Below are 19208 nucleotides of genomic sequence, written 5' to 3' on the forward strand. Positions count from 1 at the left end.
ATAAAGTCTAGAGAATGGCCTATATAGAGTAGACTGTGGGGTTGCTGTATTTCTGCGTGCTGCACACACCCACCCCGCCATTCCCGCTTGGACCCAGCCTCGCCGATTCCCTGCCAAACGCTCCTTGCAGCGCTCAGAGCGGCTCCGAAGCCGCCCGTAAATCCAAGATTCCCCCGTTCCCATGGCTGGGATGACAGCGGATCCATCCCTGCGCTGGAGCCGTGCCAGAAGTTTCTCCTCTCGCTGCCTGTGGCTGCTCGCTCCCGCTCTGGCTCTTCCCATTTCCCCCCCCTCTCTTTGAGGTTTTTCTGGTGCCTTTAGAGTGAGCTCAACTCCGAGGTTCGCAGCTTCCCTGTCTCCTGCTGTTCCACGGGAGGCAGCGCCGGGAGGAGCCGCATTCCTGCCTCTTTTTCCTGGGAAACTTCACCATGCGGCTGGTAAGGGATGGAATTCCTAAAGGCACGGCCCGGGATGGAGCGCTCCGGGATGGAGGAGCAGCTCCGGGATGAAGCAGCTCCCCGGGATGGAGGAGCAGCTCCCCGGGATGGAGGAGCAGCTCCCCGGGATGGAGGAGCAGCTCCGGGATGGAGCACTCCGGGATGGAGGAGCAGCTCCGGGATGGAGCGCTCCGGGATGGAGGAGCAGCTCCATGGGATGGAGCACTCCGGGATGGAGCACTCCGGGATGGAGCGCTCCGGGATGGAGGAGTAGCTCCATGGGATGGAGCACTCCGGGATGGAGCGGCTCTGGGATGGAGCACTCCGGGATGGAGCAGCTCCCCGGGAATAACCGGGGAGGGGATGGCGGGGGGTGCCCAGCGGGACATGGATGTGACACGCCAGGGATGCGCAGGCACATTTCCTTAAGGAATCTGGGATCCGGCGGCATTTTTCCTCGGGAGAAGGAGTCTGGAGCAATCGCGATGCGATTCCTGACGTGCTGGAGGTTTATTGCGGGAATTCAGGGTTGGGTTCTGTGCTCGGGAAGGAGGGAATCATCTCCGGGTGATAACAATTCCGAACAGCGCTCGGAAAAGATGCCCGAGGATTCTCAGGGATTCTCAGGGCTCTGCCAAGCCGTGGCCGGGTGCTGGGGCAGAATTTCCCTGGATTTCACAGCCTTTTTTCTTTTGGCTGTGTAATTACTGGGGGTAAAAAACGTGGCTGTGCCTCCCGGGCTCTGAGCCTCGGGATTCCGCAGGGATTTCAGCTCCAAGCGCTGGAAGAGCCGGCGGATCGATGCAGGGCTCCTGGAGCCGAGAGTTCGGCTGTTTGTCAACACGGAAAAGCGCCTGGATCGGGGCTGGATCCCCATGAAGTCATCCCGGGAATGCTGCGGGACCAATCCGGGCTCTGGGCAGAGCACTGGGATAATCCCAGGGCCGGAGTGATTGTGGGGTTTTGCCGGAGCAGTTGTAGCAGGGCTGGCTGGGCTGGGCTGGGCATCCAGGCTCTGCCCAGCACCTTGGGACAGAGATTCCCTCAGGAGCAGCTTCCACAGGGGGGTTCCTTCCATCCCAAACTCCATCCCCTCTGCCCTGGGCACAGGCAGCTCACGAGGCTTTCCCAAAGCTCACTCCAGGGCTATCCATTGGGGTGTGATGGATGGGAGAGATAGAAACACCAGAGGGTGGGAATAAAGCAGGCAGGGACTCTGGGAGGCAAGGCAGGGAGCTGGGGATGGTTCCTCAGGAATTCCAAGGGCAGGGAGCCGACCCTCAGGTGAGGATCCATCCTGCACATCCCATTCCTCACGGGAGGAGGAGGCTGAACACGTTGGGATTGATGGATCCTCCACAGCTCCGAGCTCCAGAGTGGGTGGCTGGAAATCAGCAGATATTGAATTCTCATTTCTCCCAAGCTGGAATTAATCTGAGCTTCTCTGTTTTCCCAGACAACTTGTCAGACACTGGAAACTCATTTGTTAAATTCCACAGGGAAAAAAGGCTGCATTAGGAATATCTCACCTGGAGCTGAATTTGTTTGGATTCCCTTTGCTGCTTCAAGTTTTTCAGCTTCCCAAAAGGCTGGAGAAGCTCTAGAGAGTCTTATAAATAAAATAAACCCATAAGAATTTCCCTGAGCTGTAGGTGCTGGGATTTATTTCATGTTCCCAGCACAGCACTGTCTAACCTCTGGAATTGTGTCCAATACCTTTCTTCCCTGCTCTCCTGAGTATTCCAAGGCACAGACAGAATTGGAGTCCTTTCCCTGCTTTAAATCTCTTAAAACTTGGATTTTCTGTCATGAGGCTCCTGCAGGTTCCTGCTGAGGCAGTTTGGGGATTCCTGGAATCCCAGTAAAACCAGGGAGACTCTTTGTGTGCCCAAGGGCTAAAGCCTGGCTTTGTGTGCAAAAGCTCGTGCAGACCTGAAATACAGGGAAGAGATCAAATGCCAGGGAATGCTTGCACTTCCAGCAATTTCCCTGGATGCCAAAAAAACACAGGAATAAACAACCAACTGGTTGGGATGAGCTCTCTGAAGGGGAAATTTCCCTGTTTCAGGGGCCCTGTGGCTCTCAGTGCCCTGATTGCAGCTGGGAAAACACAGCAAAGCCAGTATTCCGTATTTTCTACAGCTGGAAAACCTGATTGCAGCATCCTGGCTTCGGGTGGGCAGGAGGGGTGAGACCCCTGCAGGTGCTGTCCCAGATTTCTGCGCTGTCCCCTGAGAACAGGGCCTGAGGGCTGAGTTCCAGCTCACTCCTCTACAGCAGGCTGGATGAGTAACTCCAGGCTGTGACTACAGAGTAAAATCACCCAGAGAAAACATGGAAATGTCTCCCAAAACAAGGATCCTAATCCAGGTTTAGCTGGAGTTTGGGCAGCTCTGCTCATCCCAGGCTTTGAGCAGGACCTTGCTGTGGGGACGTTCCCATTTAGCGAGGTCAGAGCCTTTGAAGGGTCTAAAGAGAGGTTTTGGGGAAAAACAGAGCTGGGAAAATATCCATGAGGAAAAGGAATTCCCAGCTCTCCTCTTTCTCTGAGAGCTGGGGATTGAACTGGGACAATCCCTCATCTAAAGAGATGTGAAGGGAGTGGAAACAGGAAAACTGGGATTTGAGAACCCATCAGACACTGAACTGGCCAGTGAACCCCCTGGATGATCCAGGCTGGGCTGATGGGAACCAGGAAGAGAGGAGGTCCCATCCCTTGGGAATGATGATTTCCAGGCAGTTCTGTTGGATTTAGGAATACCCTTGAGGCCTTTCCCAGCTTCAAGAATTCCATGATTCCTGCTGAAGGGAGCTGGATCTGCTCTCCCAGCTGCAGGAACGCTGCCATTAGTTTTGTGTGTAAATCCAATTACATCCTCCAGTGTTTTTTTGCATTTCCCTGGTTGATGTTTAATTTATTTGCCCTCAATTCCACAAAAATTCAGCATTTTCTGTCAGGTTTCACTGACTCCTGGTGTCACCTGCAAGTCCTCCCCCTTGCTGCTCCTCTGCTTTTCCCACATAAATAATAAAAGGGATTTTGGGGAGCTCTGGGAAGCTCTTTACAAGCTGTGCAAGTTGGGCTCATTTAATTCCTGAATGCTGCACATCCACATCCTGATATCCAGGCAGGGAATTCATTAACATGCCATGGATGGCTCAGCCACCCCTCAACTGCTGGCATTTCGTCCCTGCTTTGGAATATTATTTACATTTATTAAAAAGCAGTTGGAGAAGGTTCAACTTGGTGCCTTTTAAAACAATGTGGAGTGGCTGCTTTCAGAAAGACACTGAGAGGGTCCTTTATTCATGAATTTCCTGTTAATCCTTTAAATTCCTTCCATTATCAAGTATTAAAGTGGTTTTTGCGTGCTAATAACCGAATGAGAAGTGTGGAGCCTTCCATTTTTCCAGGTACCTGAAAGTCAGGGTGATTTTAGCTCATCTCCTGTCTTGTTTTCCCTCTCCACAAACCATCCCAAGCTTTATCCCATCCTTTCCTTCTCTCCCTGAGGAATGCAATGGGGCCAGCAGCGCCTGAAGGGAATTTTCCATCCAGTGACGTGGTTGTGTGGTCATTGATTGGAATCCTGATGGAAAATGTCCTCTTGCAAAGGGAGAGACGCCAGAGGAATCTGGGAATGCTGGTGGGGTTTAGGCTCAGCCTAAATGGGGGAAGGTGCCTGTGTAAGCCCCTCTCAGGGTTGTTCTAGGCCAGCATTTCAGCAGCTGATTTGTGTCAAACTCCTCATCCCAAAGTTCTGCTGGAAAGGGGATCTGCCTACACCTAGAAATAAAGACCCAAAGTGGGTATAATTAAAATTAAACCAGTGTTGAAACTGCTATGTACCCCAGGCAAAACAAACCTGAATTATCCATTGACAAGCACAGCTGCTGATGGAAAATGATCCTTGTAATTCAGTGTGGGCACAAAGCTGATTGTGACTTTGGGCAAACTCATCTTCCATGGAAACAGGGAAAAGAGGGAATCTCTCCCTCAGTCCAGGAACCAGCAGCACGTGGGTGTCACTGGAGCAGGGAATTTCATGGGTGCTGCAAATGAAAGGCTCCTTTCTCCTCGGGTTTGGATTTGAAGGAAGGATCCTGGGTGTTGTAATTAAAAGTGCAGCAGGGGCCTGAGGGTGATGGATGTGAGCCCCACTGAGCAGCCCCTGGGGTTTTTCCCTGGCAGAAAGTTGATGGGAATTCACCATCAGGACAGAGCAAACACATCCACACCGGGCTGGGGGGAAGGAATTCCACTGGAGCAGCCTGGGAAAATTCCAAGGCAAATTTTAATTAAAATATGGCCTTGATTGTGTGGAATTGCATGGTCCCTCCATGAGAGGATGGAGGTGTTCCCTGCCTGGGGTTGAAGTGGCCTCAGCCTTGTGGGGACTGGCACAATCCCACAAATAATGGAATTAAGGAATAAAGGAATTTAGCATCTGACATTTGTAAACACGAGTTCTGACAGTGGAAATGGGCTCAGGGAGCCCAACCTCAGGACTCAGGGAGTGGCAGAATTAATGCTCATTTAACAGGGAGGGAAGGCCACTTGGTGCAGAAATGAAAATGCATCAGTTGAGAGATAAGACACACAAATGTTTGGAGACATTGGCTTGCTCAGGGTGCTTACAGACCAAACCAGCACTTTTTGGGTTCCCTGCTGTTTGCAGCATCCCAGATGGCTGCAGAGGGTAGGGCTGGGGCCCGCTGTGTCTGTCCTGGTGCCAAATGGACAAAGGAATGTTCAGTCCTGGCCAGCCTCAGGGCAGGGCACGTGCCAAGGCTGGGGGTGGCTCCACTGTGCCCCAAATGATGGGAGCCAGGCAGGCTCTGGCCATTGTGTGGGTTTTAGGGGATTATCTTGGGATTCAGGCTCCTGCTGGGGGGCTCTCTGGAAGAGGATTGTTTGTGTTCCACGTTTGCCAGCACATTTCTGCTCCAAGTGCTTCCATCTCTCAGCTGTTCCTGGGTGTGTTTTGGGACAGAAACTTGTGTCTGGTGTAAACTGGAGCCTCTGGAAGGTGAATAATTCATTTTTGGCAGGAGGGGTTGCATCCCAAGTGACCCCTCAGGTTTGGGATCAGTGGGTGTGCTGTGAATCCCAAAGAGGTGATTCCAGCTCTCAGCCCAGCTTCTGGGGACTGCAAAGTCAGGAAAGAGATTCACTGACCATGGATTTGTCTCAGCCTTCCTGGAACACCCCCAAAGTTGTTTTTGTCCTTGAGGGAAAATCCAATTTTGTCACCAGGAGCTCTCCTTGACCTTCTCACTCCAGAGCAGCCCCTGAGCTCCTGGAGCTCACTGGGATGCTGCTGTTTGGAGCACATTCCCCTGGGAATTATCATTTCCCCGAGGAAATATTTCTGATTTCAGCTCTTCCCCGTGCCATGGCTGAGCCAGGGTTCTCCAGAGTCACCTGCAATTCCTGGGCACTGCCCAGCCCTGGCTGTGAGGAGCTGGAAATCAAAGCCTGAGCTGTGTTGTGCTATAATTTATGCCAGGAAGCAGATTTAAATTATGCAAATTGCTGTCTGCACCGAGGCTGCCATCTGGAAAAAGTTCTGCATGCAAAAATCTGTCGGGGCAAGGCAAGGGACAAGGGATCATTGGGAAGGAGAGCTGATGGAATAAAAACAAGCTGCTCCTGGAAAATTGGTTCCCCTGCTCCAGTCCAGTGGCAAAGCTGCTGTTCTGGAGGAGCCAGATTAATACAGTAGGGGTAAAATGGTTTTTTAAATTATAATAAATGTTTAAAGCTGCTTTGGAGCTGGAAGAATTCCTTGTTATCCAGGAGGGATAAAATGCAGGTTAGGAGGGAAAGGAGGAGCCCAAGGGAAGGGTGGCACATCCAGAGCTGGAGGTGGGCAGGGATCAGCAGGCAAAGGGTGAGGCTGAGAGAGGAGATGTGGCCTGGAAATTCTGGGGCACAGGATAAGTCCTGGAGCCACCCAACATGGAATATTTCTGTAATAAATGGGAACTGGAGAGGGTAAAGGATTTGCTGCCTCTCTAGTGCTGGAAATCAGGGGAAGGTTCTTCCCCCAGAGGGTGCTGGGCACTGCCCAGGGAATGAATGGGCACATTCCCAAAGCTGCCTGAGCTCCAGCAGTGTTGGGACAGCCAGGGCTGCCCAGGGTGGGATTTTGGGGTGTCTGGGCAGGGCCAGGGGCTGGGCTGGGTGATCCTGTGGTCCCTTCCAGCTGAGGATATTCCAGGATTCTCTATTTTCCATCAGAGCAGACTCATGTGACTCCTTCTCTCCCAAAGCCAGAGCTCCTGTGGCAGGAGGAATGTGCACCTTGGAGTTCCATCCTCTCCTGGGGTGACTTTCTGGGGCAATCCCCCCCTTTATGAGCAGGAACTGCCTTTCCTTGCTCCTCCAGGATATCCCAGGTAAAACTCTGCAGAGCCCTCTCCAGAAATCAGTGTTGGTGGGGTCAAGGACTTCTCCACCCCCTCACAAATGTAAAACCTCTGGGCTTCCCAAGCCCCCTCTCTGTGCCCACGTTTTGTGCCTCGGTCTGGGGGAGTGGCAGTGGCACCGTGTCCTTTGTCACAGAGCAGCGCGGGTGCCTGTGGTGACATCCCGTGAAGCAGAGCAGTAATTACAGAAAGCTTTGTCAGATTTTATTCTCTGCTCCTGCAAAGGATCCTGAGCACGAGGCCAGGCTGTGGAGAGACCCCTTGCTGCCTGCACTGCCATTAACTCCATAGGCACAGCCTTAATTTGGAAAAATAACAGTTGGAGGCTGTCAGGGATGCTCCATAAAAACCCTGCCAGCTCCTGCTGCAATGCAGACAGAAAACAAATGGTTCCCATTTCAGCTTGGCACGCTGTAACCCCACTGAGCTGACTTCCCAGGATAAACTATTGCTGTGGAATTGTATTCCCACAAGCAGCACGAGATCCTATTTAAAAAGCATCACACAACCCTGTGTATTCCTAATTATTTGTGTGATGAAGGAAGGAACACTTCAGTGCTGGTTTATTCTTGCTCACCATCCTCATAACTATGCTGGGAATGCTTTTCCTCTTTCCATGGAGCTGTGCTGGTAGATGGGATATTGGGAAGGAATTCCTCCCTCTGAGGATGGGGAGGGGCTGGGATGAGATTCCCAGAGCAGCTGTGGCTGTCCCTGGATCCCTGGCAGTGCCCAAGGCCAGGCTGGACAGGGCTTGGAGCAGCCTGGGCCACTGGAAGGTGTTCCAGGTAGAAATGGATGGGCTTTAAGTTCCCTTCCAACCCTGGGATTCTCCAGCAGGAGAGTTTGGCTCTCAGGAGTTCCTCAGGTTGGGATGGCACAGCTCTGCAGTCCTGGTGCTTTGGTGTTTTGTGTTGGTTTCTTCTGTCCATAAAAGTGGATTTTCCAACAAGGAAGTGGTCACAGAACCAGGGACCCAATTGACACTCCTGGGCTCAATCCCCAAATGTAGGGCTCATGTTTTATGGTGGTTTTAATGCTTTGCATGGCATGCTGTGCCCTGTGCCTCAAATTCCCCCATCCAGCTCTGTCCCACCAGAGCCCTGCACAGGGATGGAGGGATGGAATTCCTGCCTGTGACAGGAATGCTCCAAACACCCCAGCAGCCAAAGCATGTCTGCAGCATTTCAGCACTGAGCTCAGATCACAAAGCATCACCCAGCTGCCCTTTCCTCCCACAGCCAGAGCTGATCTCCCTGGAAAGCCTTTGCTGTGGGAGCCGTGATCTGACCTTTACCAGCTCCAGCAGCCCCTGAGCAAGGCAGCAGGAGAACACCCAGCACCAACATTTGGATTTGTTTTGAGCCAGGTTGTGACAGATCCCTCCTGTGACTGCTGCAGCTGCCAGAGGTCCAAGCACAGCATTAGAGCAGCAGCTCCAATGTAACATTTCCAGAACATTTCCTTCCAGCTCCCCTCACCCCTGCACACACACAGGACCCACAGGGATGGACTCCTCGTGCCCGTCTGACCTTTTCTGCTGCTTCTCAGTTGATGAAGTTCACTCCTGTGACCCCAGTGCAGCTTGGCAGTGCTTGTGTGTTGTTCCTGTGGTGTTCCTGACATTCCTGTAGCATTAAACCTGGCAAAATTGGGATGTTTCACTCTCAGGCTCGGCTGTGAAAGGTTTTTGGTGTCCCTGTGAACTTTGAGAATTAAAGGTGTTCTAAAAGCAGCTGGAAAAGGGGAGATTTAATCAGTGAGTGCTGCCATGGGGGAGCCCCAGGGCTCTGCCTTGCTTTGGATGGCAGAGAAGTTCAAAGCTCTGGTGGATTGAGTTTCTGTCCTTTCTGTCCCTTGGATGGAGGCAGAGGGAGACATTTCAAAGGAAGGGGTTTGTTGTTACTCTGTCTGACATTTGAATTCAGTTTTGGTCTTGGAAACCCAAAGCAGAGGCTCCTTCCTGGCAGAGACTGCAGGGAGAGCAGGCAGTGAGGGAAGGGGGGTTTTGTCACTTTTGGGGGTTCTTTTATTCTGAACAATTATGCAGCATTTTGGTTTAGTTTGGAGAAAGGTCCTGGAAGGGCAACAAAGCTGATGTAATTCCACCCCCTCCCCGTGGCCAGGGCCTCCTTTCATTATCCCAGGTTTTGTTTGTGAACGCTGGGATTTGATTTGGTTTTTGATCTGATCTTGTGATGTCTGGGAGCTGAGACCTTTAATTTCCTGTCCTGGTGGATCTGTCTCTGAAATCCTCCTAGGGATGTGTGCTTGCAGGAAACTGGGACTGGGAAAAGGCCCCTTCCCTCTGTAAGGATGCACCAAAAACCTCAGCCAGGGAGGGCAGAATTACCAACCCAATCAAGCCAAGATTGTTTATTCAGTTCATTATAAGCTGACCCCACCTGAACAAGCTGAGGATGCTGCAGGTCCGGGGGTCACCTTCACATTTCCCAGCACAGAAATTCAGTGGAGCAGGACCAGCTGCTGCAGAAAACTGGGATTTTGGCTCTGTGATTGAAGAATCAAACTTCCCTGGAAAGGCTCAGCTGGGATTATCTGCTCTCAGGCACCAGGAGCAGTTTTATCTCCCAGGAACTTATTAAAAAGCTTGCAGTAGGCATAGCTTGGTCATAATGGGGACTCCCACACAGCCAGGTGGGGTTTCAATCATTATTTCATTATTATTTTATACATATTTATATAGATGAGTGGAAGGTTTCATTTGGAGAGTATTTCAGAAAAAATCAGAGTTGAGCCTGGGAGTTGTGTGGCTGCCTGGGTAGGAAAGCTGGGAGGAATCAAAGCTTTTCCAGCTTCTCAGGGTGGAGCAGCCACTGGCATTTGACAGAAGAAAAATTGGATGAGGGATTGAACGAGTTCTCCTGGCAGCTGCTGTGAGCTGAGGAGCAGGATTAGGGAGAGCTGGAGATTTGGGAAGCTAAGCTCAGTTTTAGTCTGGCTCCAGCATTTGTGATTAACTTCTCCTGCCTCTGGCTCTTCAGGGCAGTGAGGCTGCACAATCCAAAGCAAACTGCTCCAGAGACAATTCCGTTTCCACTGCCCATTAAAGGTCAGGATGTTTCTTTATTAGAACGAGGTCGATGGGAATGTTGGCTGTTTGTGGTGAGCTCAGGGAGATTAATGAATGAGATCCCCATTAATGCTGTGGCTGGGGTGATATCTGGAAATAAAGACCCACCTGACTGTGTTTTTTACAAAGTGTTGTGAAAAAATACCCAAAAGCTTCTCTGGAATTCAGAAATCCAGCTCTGCCCCAACATCTCAGCCCTGGAGTCACATTCCCATGGATTTCCCACAGAAGTACCCACAGCAATGCTGATTTGGGAGTTGTCTGGGGAGCAAACTTGGAGTGCCAGAACAAGACTAATCCCCCTCTGTGTTTCCTCCAATAAAAGGGAAGAACACTAAATAATTAACGTCAACAAATGAAATCTAATTTGCCAATTTTTAATTTTTGCCCCATTGCATGATCCCTGTTAATGAATAATTCACCAGCCAGAAATGAAAATAAAATGAAAGGATTTCTCTGGGGTCTGCTGTGCTCTCTCAACATCCAGCCTAACTGCTTAGAGATCCATATATATATATTTTTTTTTAACAGACTAAAAAATAACCCTAGAGAAAAGAGCATTCAGCAGGAACCAGGCAGGAATAAAAAGAGCTGCAGCCTCCAGAGGTTTTCCCATTTCCTTCTAGACCTGAGATCATTTGTCTGAGGCTGTTTGTGAATTATTCATACCCAGATTGAATGTGACCACTTTCCATCTCAGAGCTTCCCACGCTGCTTTTCTTGTTTGCATTTCAGGATTTCCTGGGATGCCCTTTATCCCAAGGCCCTGCTGGATGCTGGGGGACTCTGTCAGTCAAACACCCAGAACCTGCTCCGTGCTCAATGCCCAGTGCTTCCCACAGCACACAAGGGAGCTCTGGGAATGGGATTGGGATAACTGAGGAGCTGGGAAACCCTGGGAATGATGCCCTGGTTCTGCTTTGGCTTTGGAATGGGACCTCCAAGGGAAAAGGGTTTGTTATTTTAGCTCGGGGTTGATTTTAAGGGTCCTGTGCATCCCAATCCCTGTGTCAGATTAGCAGGAGCATCCCAGCCTGTGGAAGTGTGGCAGGTGATGGAATGAGATGGGGTTTAAGATCCCAGTTCAAACCCTTCTGCTTCAGCTGCCACTTGAAACCTGCTCAGGTTTGGGTGTGCTAAATAGGATTGGGAAAACAGATCCAGGACTGGGGAAACAGATCCAGGACTGGGGAAACAGATCCAGGACTGGGAAAACAGATCCAGAACTGGGGAAACAGATCCAGGACTGGGGAAACAGATCCAGGACTGGGGAAAACAGATCCAGGACTGGGGAAACAGATCCAGAACTGGGGAAAACAGATCCAGGACTGGGGAAACAGATCCAGAACTGGGGAAACAGATCCAGGACTGGGGAAAACAGATCCAGGATTGGGGAAACAGATCCAGAACTGGGGAAACAGATCCAGGATTGGGGAAACAGATCCAGAACTGGGGAAAACAGATCCAGGACTGGGGAAAACAGATCCAGGACTGGGAACAGATCCAGACTGGGAAACGATCCAGACTGGGGAAAACAGATCCAGGACTGGGGAAACAGATCCAGGACTGGGGAAAACAGATCCAGAACTGGGGAAAACAGATCCAGGATTGGGGAAACATATCCAGGATTGGGATGATCAGTGTGTGCTCCAAGGCTTCCTGGAGTGCCATGCCCCACCAGGCTCCAACATGAGCAGCATCTCCACATCCCATGGACACTGGGGGCAGTCTCATGCCATGGAATTCCAGTCTGGTTTGGTGGGAAGGAGGAGAAGGAGGAGAGACAAGTTCCACCTGCAGTTGAGTTTCCTTGGCTTTTCCTGCTGCTGGGCACCAGAGGCACAGCCTGAGGAGGAGCACTTGTGGCTCGTGGCTGTTGCTGTTTCCTGGCCCTGCTCAGGTCTGGGAGGAGCCATCCTGATGTTCCTGAGGACCATCCAAATATTTGTGAGGAGCCCTCCTGGTGTTCCTAAGGACCATCCCAGTGTTCCTGAGGAGCCGACCCGGTGTTCCTGAGGACCATCCAGGTGTTCCTGAGGAGCCCTCCTGGTGTTCCTGAGGACCATCCAGGTGTTCCTGAGGACCATCCAGGTGTTCCTGAGGACCATCCAGGTGTTCCTGAGGACCATCCAGGTGTTCCTGAGGACCATCCAGGTGTTCCTGAGGAGCCATCCCGGTGTTCCTGAGGACCATCCAGGTGTTCCTGAGGACCTCCTGGTGTTCCTGAGGACCATCCCGGTGTTCCTGAGGAGCCATCCGGTGTTTCCCTGTTCCAGGTGAAGAGCAGCGCTGCCGCACACGGATGTGGTTGCCGAGCAACCGCCAGAATGAAAGCCATCTTTGGAGCCATCGGCACATCTGAGAGATGTCACTGCTCGGCAGCTCCAGAGCCTCCTCCTCCCACCTGTGCTCGCTCACCTGGAAACTTGGCAGGGGTTTCTTCTCCCCAGTGCTCTGATCTGTGCACGTGCCCAGAATCCCGGGATCCCCGAGCCTGGAAAAGCCTCCAAGATCCAACCAGTGCCCATCCCCACCTGGTCACTGAGTGCCACTGCCAGGAATTCCTTGGACACCTCCAGGGATGGGCTCTCCAAACCTCCCTGGGCAGTTCCAAGGCCTGAGCACCCTTTCCATGGAGAAATTCCTGCTGATGTCTGCCCTGGCCCAGCCTAGGCCGTTCCCTCTCCTCCTGTCCCTGTTCCCTGGTGGCAGATCCCGATGCCAACCTGGCTGTCCCCTCCTGGCAGGGAGCTGTGCAGAGCCACAAGGTCCCCCCTGAGCCTCCTCCACCCCCAGACTCCTCAGGTTTCCTCCAAAAACCCCAGGAAGAAAATGCTGTAGAAATAATATTTTTTCATAGATGGGATTGTTACTTTTTACAGGAACCTTCTGATTCCCAAACTAGTTCATCCCTCTTTTGTGAGGATTACAGACATCCCCCCACACTGAAAGGCTGAAAATTGGATTAATAGATTTCCTTTCAGTTTTCAAACACTCCTCTGTTGTTGTCACTAGAATTAACAGGCTCAGGAGCTATAAAAAGAGCTCCCTGCTTTTTCTGGGGAAAACCCCTCCCCTGGGAATTCAGAAATGGATCTGTCATGTGAGATTTCCCCCTGCCTTCCCCTCCCTGCCATGCTGCAATTCACTCTGCCTGCTTTCCAATCTCCTCCTATTCCTCTCCAAAGTAATCCAGACTCAAGTGTGTTGTGCAATTAAAACAATTTAAAAAATGAAAAAATATAAAATTAACCAACCCCAGGATGCTGGGTATGCTCAGGATATAATTAATGGATAAATGGAACGAGCACATTAAGGACTAGGAAAAGACACTTCAGGTTGCTCTGAGTGTGCTCCTCAAGCTTTCCTGGATTTTTTTCCCTCAGTGTCTCCATGCCTGGAGCTGCCCAATCCCTGTCCAGGTCTGTATGCAGCTGAAGGAGGGAGAAGAAAAGCCCAGGAAGTTTCACAATATTTTTGTTTTATCCGGGCTCAGAGAGGCCCCATAACTCATCCTGGGTCCCAACAGAAGCATGGATCCCTTCCAGTGGAATTCCCTGGAGCTGGGTCGCTCTGGGCAGGATGTGGGGCTGGGGGTGGCACCACCCTGGCTGTCCCTGTCCCCCCCAGTGCCCCTGCAGCATCCCGGCCCTTTTCCACGGCTCAGCACCACGGGCAGCTCCATAAATCCCGCAGCGAGGAGCGCCGGTCGATGCTCCAGGGTTAATGATGCCCAACTGAAATTAGGATCGATTTCCTGTCTCCTCCTCTTCCCAATTATGCAAAGGCGGCTGTGCCCCCTCCAGAGCTGCCTTTTATCCCAGCTTTTATCCCAGCTTTCAGAGGCACTGCCCAGCGAGGTTTCATTCGGAATAGTCAAAAACATCACAACCAATTCTGCCTTTTGCTTTCTTGCTCTCTGCTCAGTCCTCACCCTGGGGTTAATGGAAAATGATGTCAAACACCAGGAGTGATTTATGGAAGTCAGGCAGCTTTTGGCACCCTGAGCTATGGATAAAGTCAACTGCAAATTGTTTTCACATTCTAAATTACTGTACCCAGCTCTGGAGGAGGCTGGAAAAACTGCCAGAGGGAAAATGTGGGAGAAGGAAAGGTTGTGTGGTTGTCTCTGAACTGAGCTGTGCCTCAGAAGAATTCCATTTTTTAAGCCAAACCTCTGTGCTGAATGCCAGGCATGGATTTTTCCTGGGAATTACCATGGATGTGGGGATTCCCAGCTCCACATCTGCCACATTAAACTGCTGGAACAGGAACTGGTGCAGGCTGGAAATCTCCTCATTAGAGCCTGAATAGGTTTTGATTGCAGAACAAAGATTCTGGAAGCAGGAGCTGGTGCTCTTCCCAGGAGCATCTCTGGAATCAAAGACATCCAAGATGGAAAAAAACCTTCCCTCTTTTATTTTGTGTATTATTTCTGTAGCTCTGATATTTCCTTTCAAACTTGTCCTGGATTATCAATAAGATATTGGTTTCTTTGTCATTGTTATGGATTTCTAAGTTTAAAATCTTGTAGGAGGCACTTGAGGGATTGTTTTTGTTTTGGGGTTGACTCAAAACTTGGTTTGTCTTGAGGCTGAGAGGAAATCTCCAAAGGCTTCTCATAAAAATAATTATTTTTCTCTCTCTCTCTCTCCTTGCAGGAGGAACTCAGGAGGCTCCAGCACACCCTGGAACAGGTCAAGGATGGCAAAGACTCACTCCAAAGGTAATCGTGCCTTTTCCAAAATAGCTCACCCATGAGAAAGGGAAATGGATTCTCCAAGGTGGGAACCCTTTGCTGAGGGCTCCTCTTTGTCACAGACAACATCCCAAAATTTGCCTTTCTCCCATTAGCAATGGCTATTTTTAGTTCCAAGAGGACAATTTCTGACAATGATATCATTGAGTGCCCAGCAAAGTCTCAAAATAACTCCACAGGTCGGGGTCTGACCTCCCAGATTTCCCTGCCAAGGGCTGCATTCAATCCATGCTGCTGCTCCATCCAGGGCAGTGTTCCCAGATGCTGGATCTGGATATTCCAGCATTTTCAGATTGCTTTCTTCCAGCCATCAGTTCCCAGCAGCAACTCCTTGGCCATCATTTATTACAAATAATTTATTCCTCACCCCCCATGTGGCTTTTGCTGCTGTAACTCATTTGCTGCCAGCATTCCCATTGTTCCTTTCCATTTCCATCCCCAGCTTTCCTAGCGTGGCCATGGGGATGGAAGTTAATTTAGCAGGAATATCTGCCAGATCTGCCAGGGTTTGTTTGTTGTTTTTTTTTTAATTTACAGCAGCTCTTTTGCTGGCTGTGCCTGTCACTGGAGCTGTGGCAGCTGGGAGATTTAAAACAGGGATTCAGGCAGGTTCCCAATGGAAAACTGGATCCAAATTCCCATTTTTTGTTGGGAGTGAACACAGAGGTCCAGTTAACTTCTTCCAAAGACAGCAACAGCCCCTGATCAGCAGCTCTTGTTTGTTCTTGTCCAGATTAGGGAATTCATTCACAGGGTTGCAGGAATGTCAGGCTGGAACACATTAAACTCATTTCCTTTTCTTTCCCACAGCCATCAGCTCACCATGGATGAAGAAAATAATATCCAGGAATATCCTATCAACCTCCAGCCCTTGGAATCCAAAGTGAAAATGTGAGTAAGGAAAAGTGTTGGCTCTGCCTTGGAATGCAGCTGGGGGTGTCCAATTCCTGAGCTGCAGGATCCACCCTGGATCCATCCTGCATTTCTGTGTAACTGCGTAAAAGAGCTTCCAATGAGCAAATTAATGAAGTTCTCTATGTGTAAGAATGGGGAGCTGGGAAAACTGCGATTTTTCAGCCTGGAAAAAAGAGAAGGGTCCAAGGTGACCAAATTGTGGCCTTCCAGTGCCTACAGGGGCTCCAGGAGAGCTGGAGAGGGATTTGGGACAAGGGGCACTGGGACAGCACACAGGGAATGGCTCCCACTGCCAGAGGGCAGGGCTGGGTGGGAGATTGGGAATTAGGAATTCCTGGCTGGGAGGGTGGGAGGGAGTGGGATGGAATTCCAGAGCAGCTGTGGCTGCCCCTGGATCCCTGGCAGTGCCCAAGGCCAGGTTGGACACTGGGGCTGGAGCAGCTGGGACAGTGGGAGGTGTCCCTGCCGTGGCTGGGTGGCAAGGATGGGATTTCCATTCCCTTCCCACCCAAACCATCCTGGGCTGAATCACAGAATCACATGGATTCCCTCTGAACCGAGTTTCAAATGTGAAACAGCAGTGTTGCACTCATTTTGTCATTTCCTCTGTGTAACTCAAGAATATTTGGGAATCTGCTGGATTTTTCCCTGTGTGCCGAGGAGCCAGAGGAGGGCAGGGCAGCACTGAGCCTTTTCTGTGCCGATTTTCCCATTTAACATCAGGAATTCCTGCCCTGCGCTCGGGAGGAGCGGGGTTGGCTGGGGAGGCGGGCTCAGCTGACACCGCGGGCGGGAGGGAGGGACTGCTCAGGGCTGGGCTCCGGGAATGAGCTCCGGACTCCCAAACGCCACCCAACCATGGAACCTGGAATGGTCCGGGCTGGAAGGGACCTTTAAAGACCTTTCAGCCCAGCCCTGAGCAGGGATGTCAGCAATTAGGGCAGCTTATCAGCCTGATTTGGGGTGGTTTTAGGGGTGGGAAATCTCCCCCCTGCCACCCTCATGGGAAGAGAAATCCTTCCTCACATCCTGAATCAATCCTCTCTTTGAATTCTAGAATCACTTTAATTTTTGCTGTACGTTACATGATACAGAGTTTCCCCTGGTGTCAGTTATTCCAGAAGTCTTGATTTTGAATAATTAAACTTCCCCACATATTTATCAGAGTCCAGGACTCCTTTTGGAGCCTCTCCCAGCATGGATCCTCCAGCCCTGGAACAGGAATTGCCTCCATCCAGAGAGCACTGCCTCACTTACAGCCCATTCAAATATTAATGCACATTAAAATAGTAAAAGAACATGAAGTTTCAAATTAAAACCAAGTCTTTAAAGCTTTTAGTCATGCAGATAAAAGCCAGATAAAATAATCCATTTTCAGGGAGCTTTTTAGGAGAGTAATTGTGACTTTATCTCAGTCCATTCTCCAGCTTTAAAACAGAAATACATGTAACTATAAATATGTAAATATAAGTATGTAAACACTGCTCGTCCCAGTGAATAAACCCTCAAATGCTTAGAAATCCTACAAGGAGCTAATCCTGCAGAGAAGTTGTGGATGCTGGAATTGTTCCAGGCCAGGTTGGAGGGGGTTTGGAGCAACTTGGGATAGTGGAAATTGTCCCTGCCCTTGGCAGAGGATGGAATGAGATGACATTTTCCAACCTAAGCCATTCTGGAATTCCATGAGTACATGATACTGCTCTGGCTCTCAAATTTCAGTTGTATCTGAATTATAATCTGAAATGTGGTATAAAAATAAGATGTAGAAGTTTGCTAATTCCTTTATATGGTCAAGTGGATATTTTAATTTTGATTGGAGAAATTCTGAGTTCTGGATAGCCTCAACTGAAATCACTTCCATGGGTTTTGGGATTGGGTTGGACTCTGAATAACATGGTAAGAGTTTGGAACCAGATCATCCTAAAGGCCCTTTCCAACCCAAACCACTCCAGAATTCCCCGCTTCTCCTTCAAAAATATCCTAAATTAAAAGTGGTGTCTTACAGAAACCCTACAGAAATATTTCCATGTGATCCTTATCCAGATCAGGAACCAAACCCCAGGAACCCCCAGCCCTGGTGTTTTGAGCCAGGATCTGGACTGGAATGCTTTGTTCCCTCAGCATCCAGCGAGCATGGCGAGAGCACCTGCAGCGCCAGGACCTGTCCCCATCCCCGGAGCTGCAGGACAAGGGCAGCCCATCCCCGACGTCCCCGATGTCCCCGATGTCCCCAACGCCGCCGGCCTCGGGCAAGATGAGCAGGTCTGTCAGCATGAACACCTTCTCCGACAGCAGCACCCCCGTGAGTCCGGCTGGAATTCCTCCTTCTTCCTTTCCTGGCTTCCTCTCTGGCCTTGGGGATAAGTGAAAGCTCAGCTGAGGGTGCACGGGGTTGGTAATGGGTTAAAAAGGGGTTTTAGGGGGCTCAAATCACCTCCAGGCAGAGCCTCCTCTTGTGGGCTCATCAGGATGTCTGACTGTGGATGTCAGACCTGGAATTCAGCAGATTTTGGAGGTGTTCTTGCTGGTAAGAAGGGGCTTCCATGTGGTCCTGTGTGTTTAGGATATTGTGCTCCCAAAAAACCTCAAACTGTGGTGCTTTTCATGCAAAGAAATGTGGTTTCTTGGTTGGTTTTTGGTTTTGCTTTGTTGGTTGATTTTTATCAAAAAGGAGACTAAAAGAGACTAAAAGAGACTTTGAGAAGCTGATTTAGGAGATCAAAATCAAGTTTGATTTTGGAATAAATATTCTGCCTTGACCAGTGGTTGGAGGCTGCATTTCTCTTTTTAAGGTGACCCTAAATAAACCCCAAATACAGATCCCATTTCTGGAATACAAACAGCTCTGTGACTGTCTCTGAATTGGGATTTTTAGGTCAATAAATAAATAAATACAGAGTCTGGAGATGTTGCCTTCAGCTTTGTGACAGAGACAAGATTTGAGGGAATTGCAGACCGGAGCTCGTGGGATAATTCAGGAATTCCAGGAGCAGGGCTTGCCCTGGTGTGTGGTGCATGAAGTGTCTCCCTGCTCCTGAGGAGAGAATGGTTTGGTTGGATCCTCACTGCCAGTGGCTGTTGTCACTCCCAGGACAGCATTTGGTGCCTTCTGAATCCCTACAAAAATCTGGGAATCATTGTTAGTGGTGTTCTTCAAGCTGAATAAATTTAATTCTGCCTTGAGCTGCAAAGCTGGAGCGATTTTAATCTCGTGAAGCCCAAGGCACTGATCAAACAGAGCTTTTCCACACTAATAACTCTGATCTTGGAATTTTGGGGATAATTTGACTCTGTTCAGTGTTTATCCAAGTGTTGATCCAGGCCCAAAGTGAAGCTGTTTCCAGCAGGTTTATTTTGGGATGTGGTGCTTGACAGAATTTAATAAAATCCTCCTGAGGGCACTGCTTTATTTTTAGTTGGGAGCTGGAGAGCAGGAGGATAAAGTGGGCTGGAATATTGGGTTAGACACTGATTTTTCATGGATTCAAGGGGTTCAGTTCCTTTAATGAGAGGAATGAATGAGGATATAAATGTTTATCTGCCAGTGGAATCTGCTTCCAGCAGAGGTCCC

The 19208-nt window shown here is 50.1% G+C and overlaps 1 protein-coding gene across 1 annotated transcript; it reads left to right on the forward strand.

The window, feature by feature from the left end:
• Positions 1 to 428: 428 nt before the first annotated feature.
• IQCJ (IQ motif containing J) lies at positions 429 to 18460 on the forward strand. The gene is made up of 5 exons (XM_050978120.1): positions 429 to 437; positions 12034 to 12222; positions 14625 to 14689; positions 15533 to 15613; positions 17759 to 18460. Exons 1-5 carry the CDS (start codon positions 429 to 431, stop codon positions 18003 to 18005), a joined length of 591 nt encoding a protein of 196 aa, XP_050834077.1. The 3' UTR covers positions 18006 to 18460.
• The last annotated feature ends 748 nt before the right edge of the window (positions 18461 to 19208 follow it).

This window comes from Serinus canaria, chromosome 9 (assembly GCF_022539315.1).
Source record: "Serinus canaria isolate serCan28SL12 chromosome 9, serCan2020, whole genome shotgun sequence".
Lineage (NCBI taxonomy): Eukaryota > Metazoa > Chordata > Aves > Passeriformes > Fringillidae > Serinus > Serinus canaria.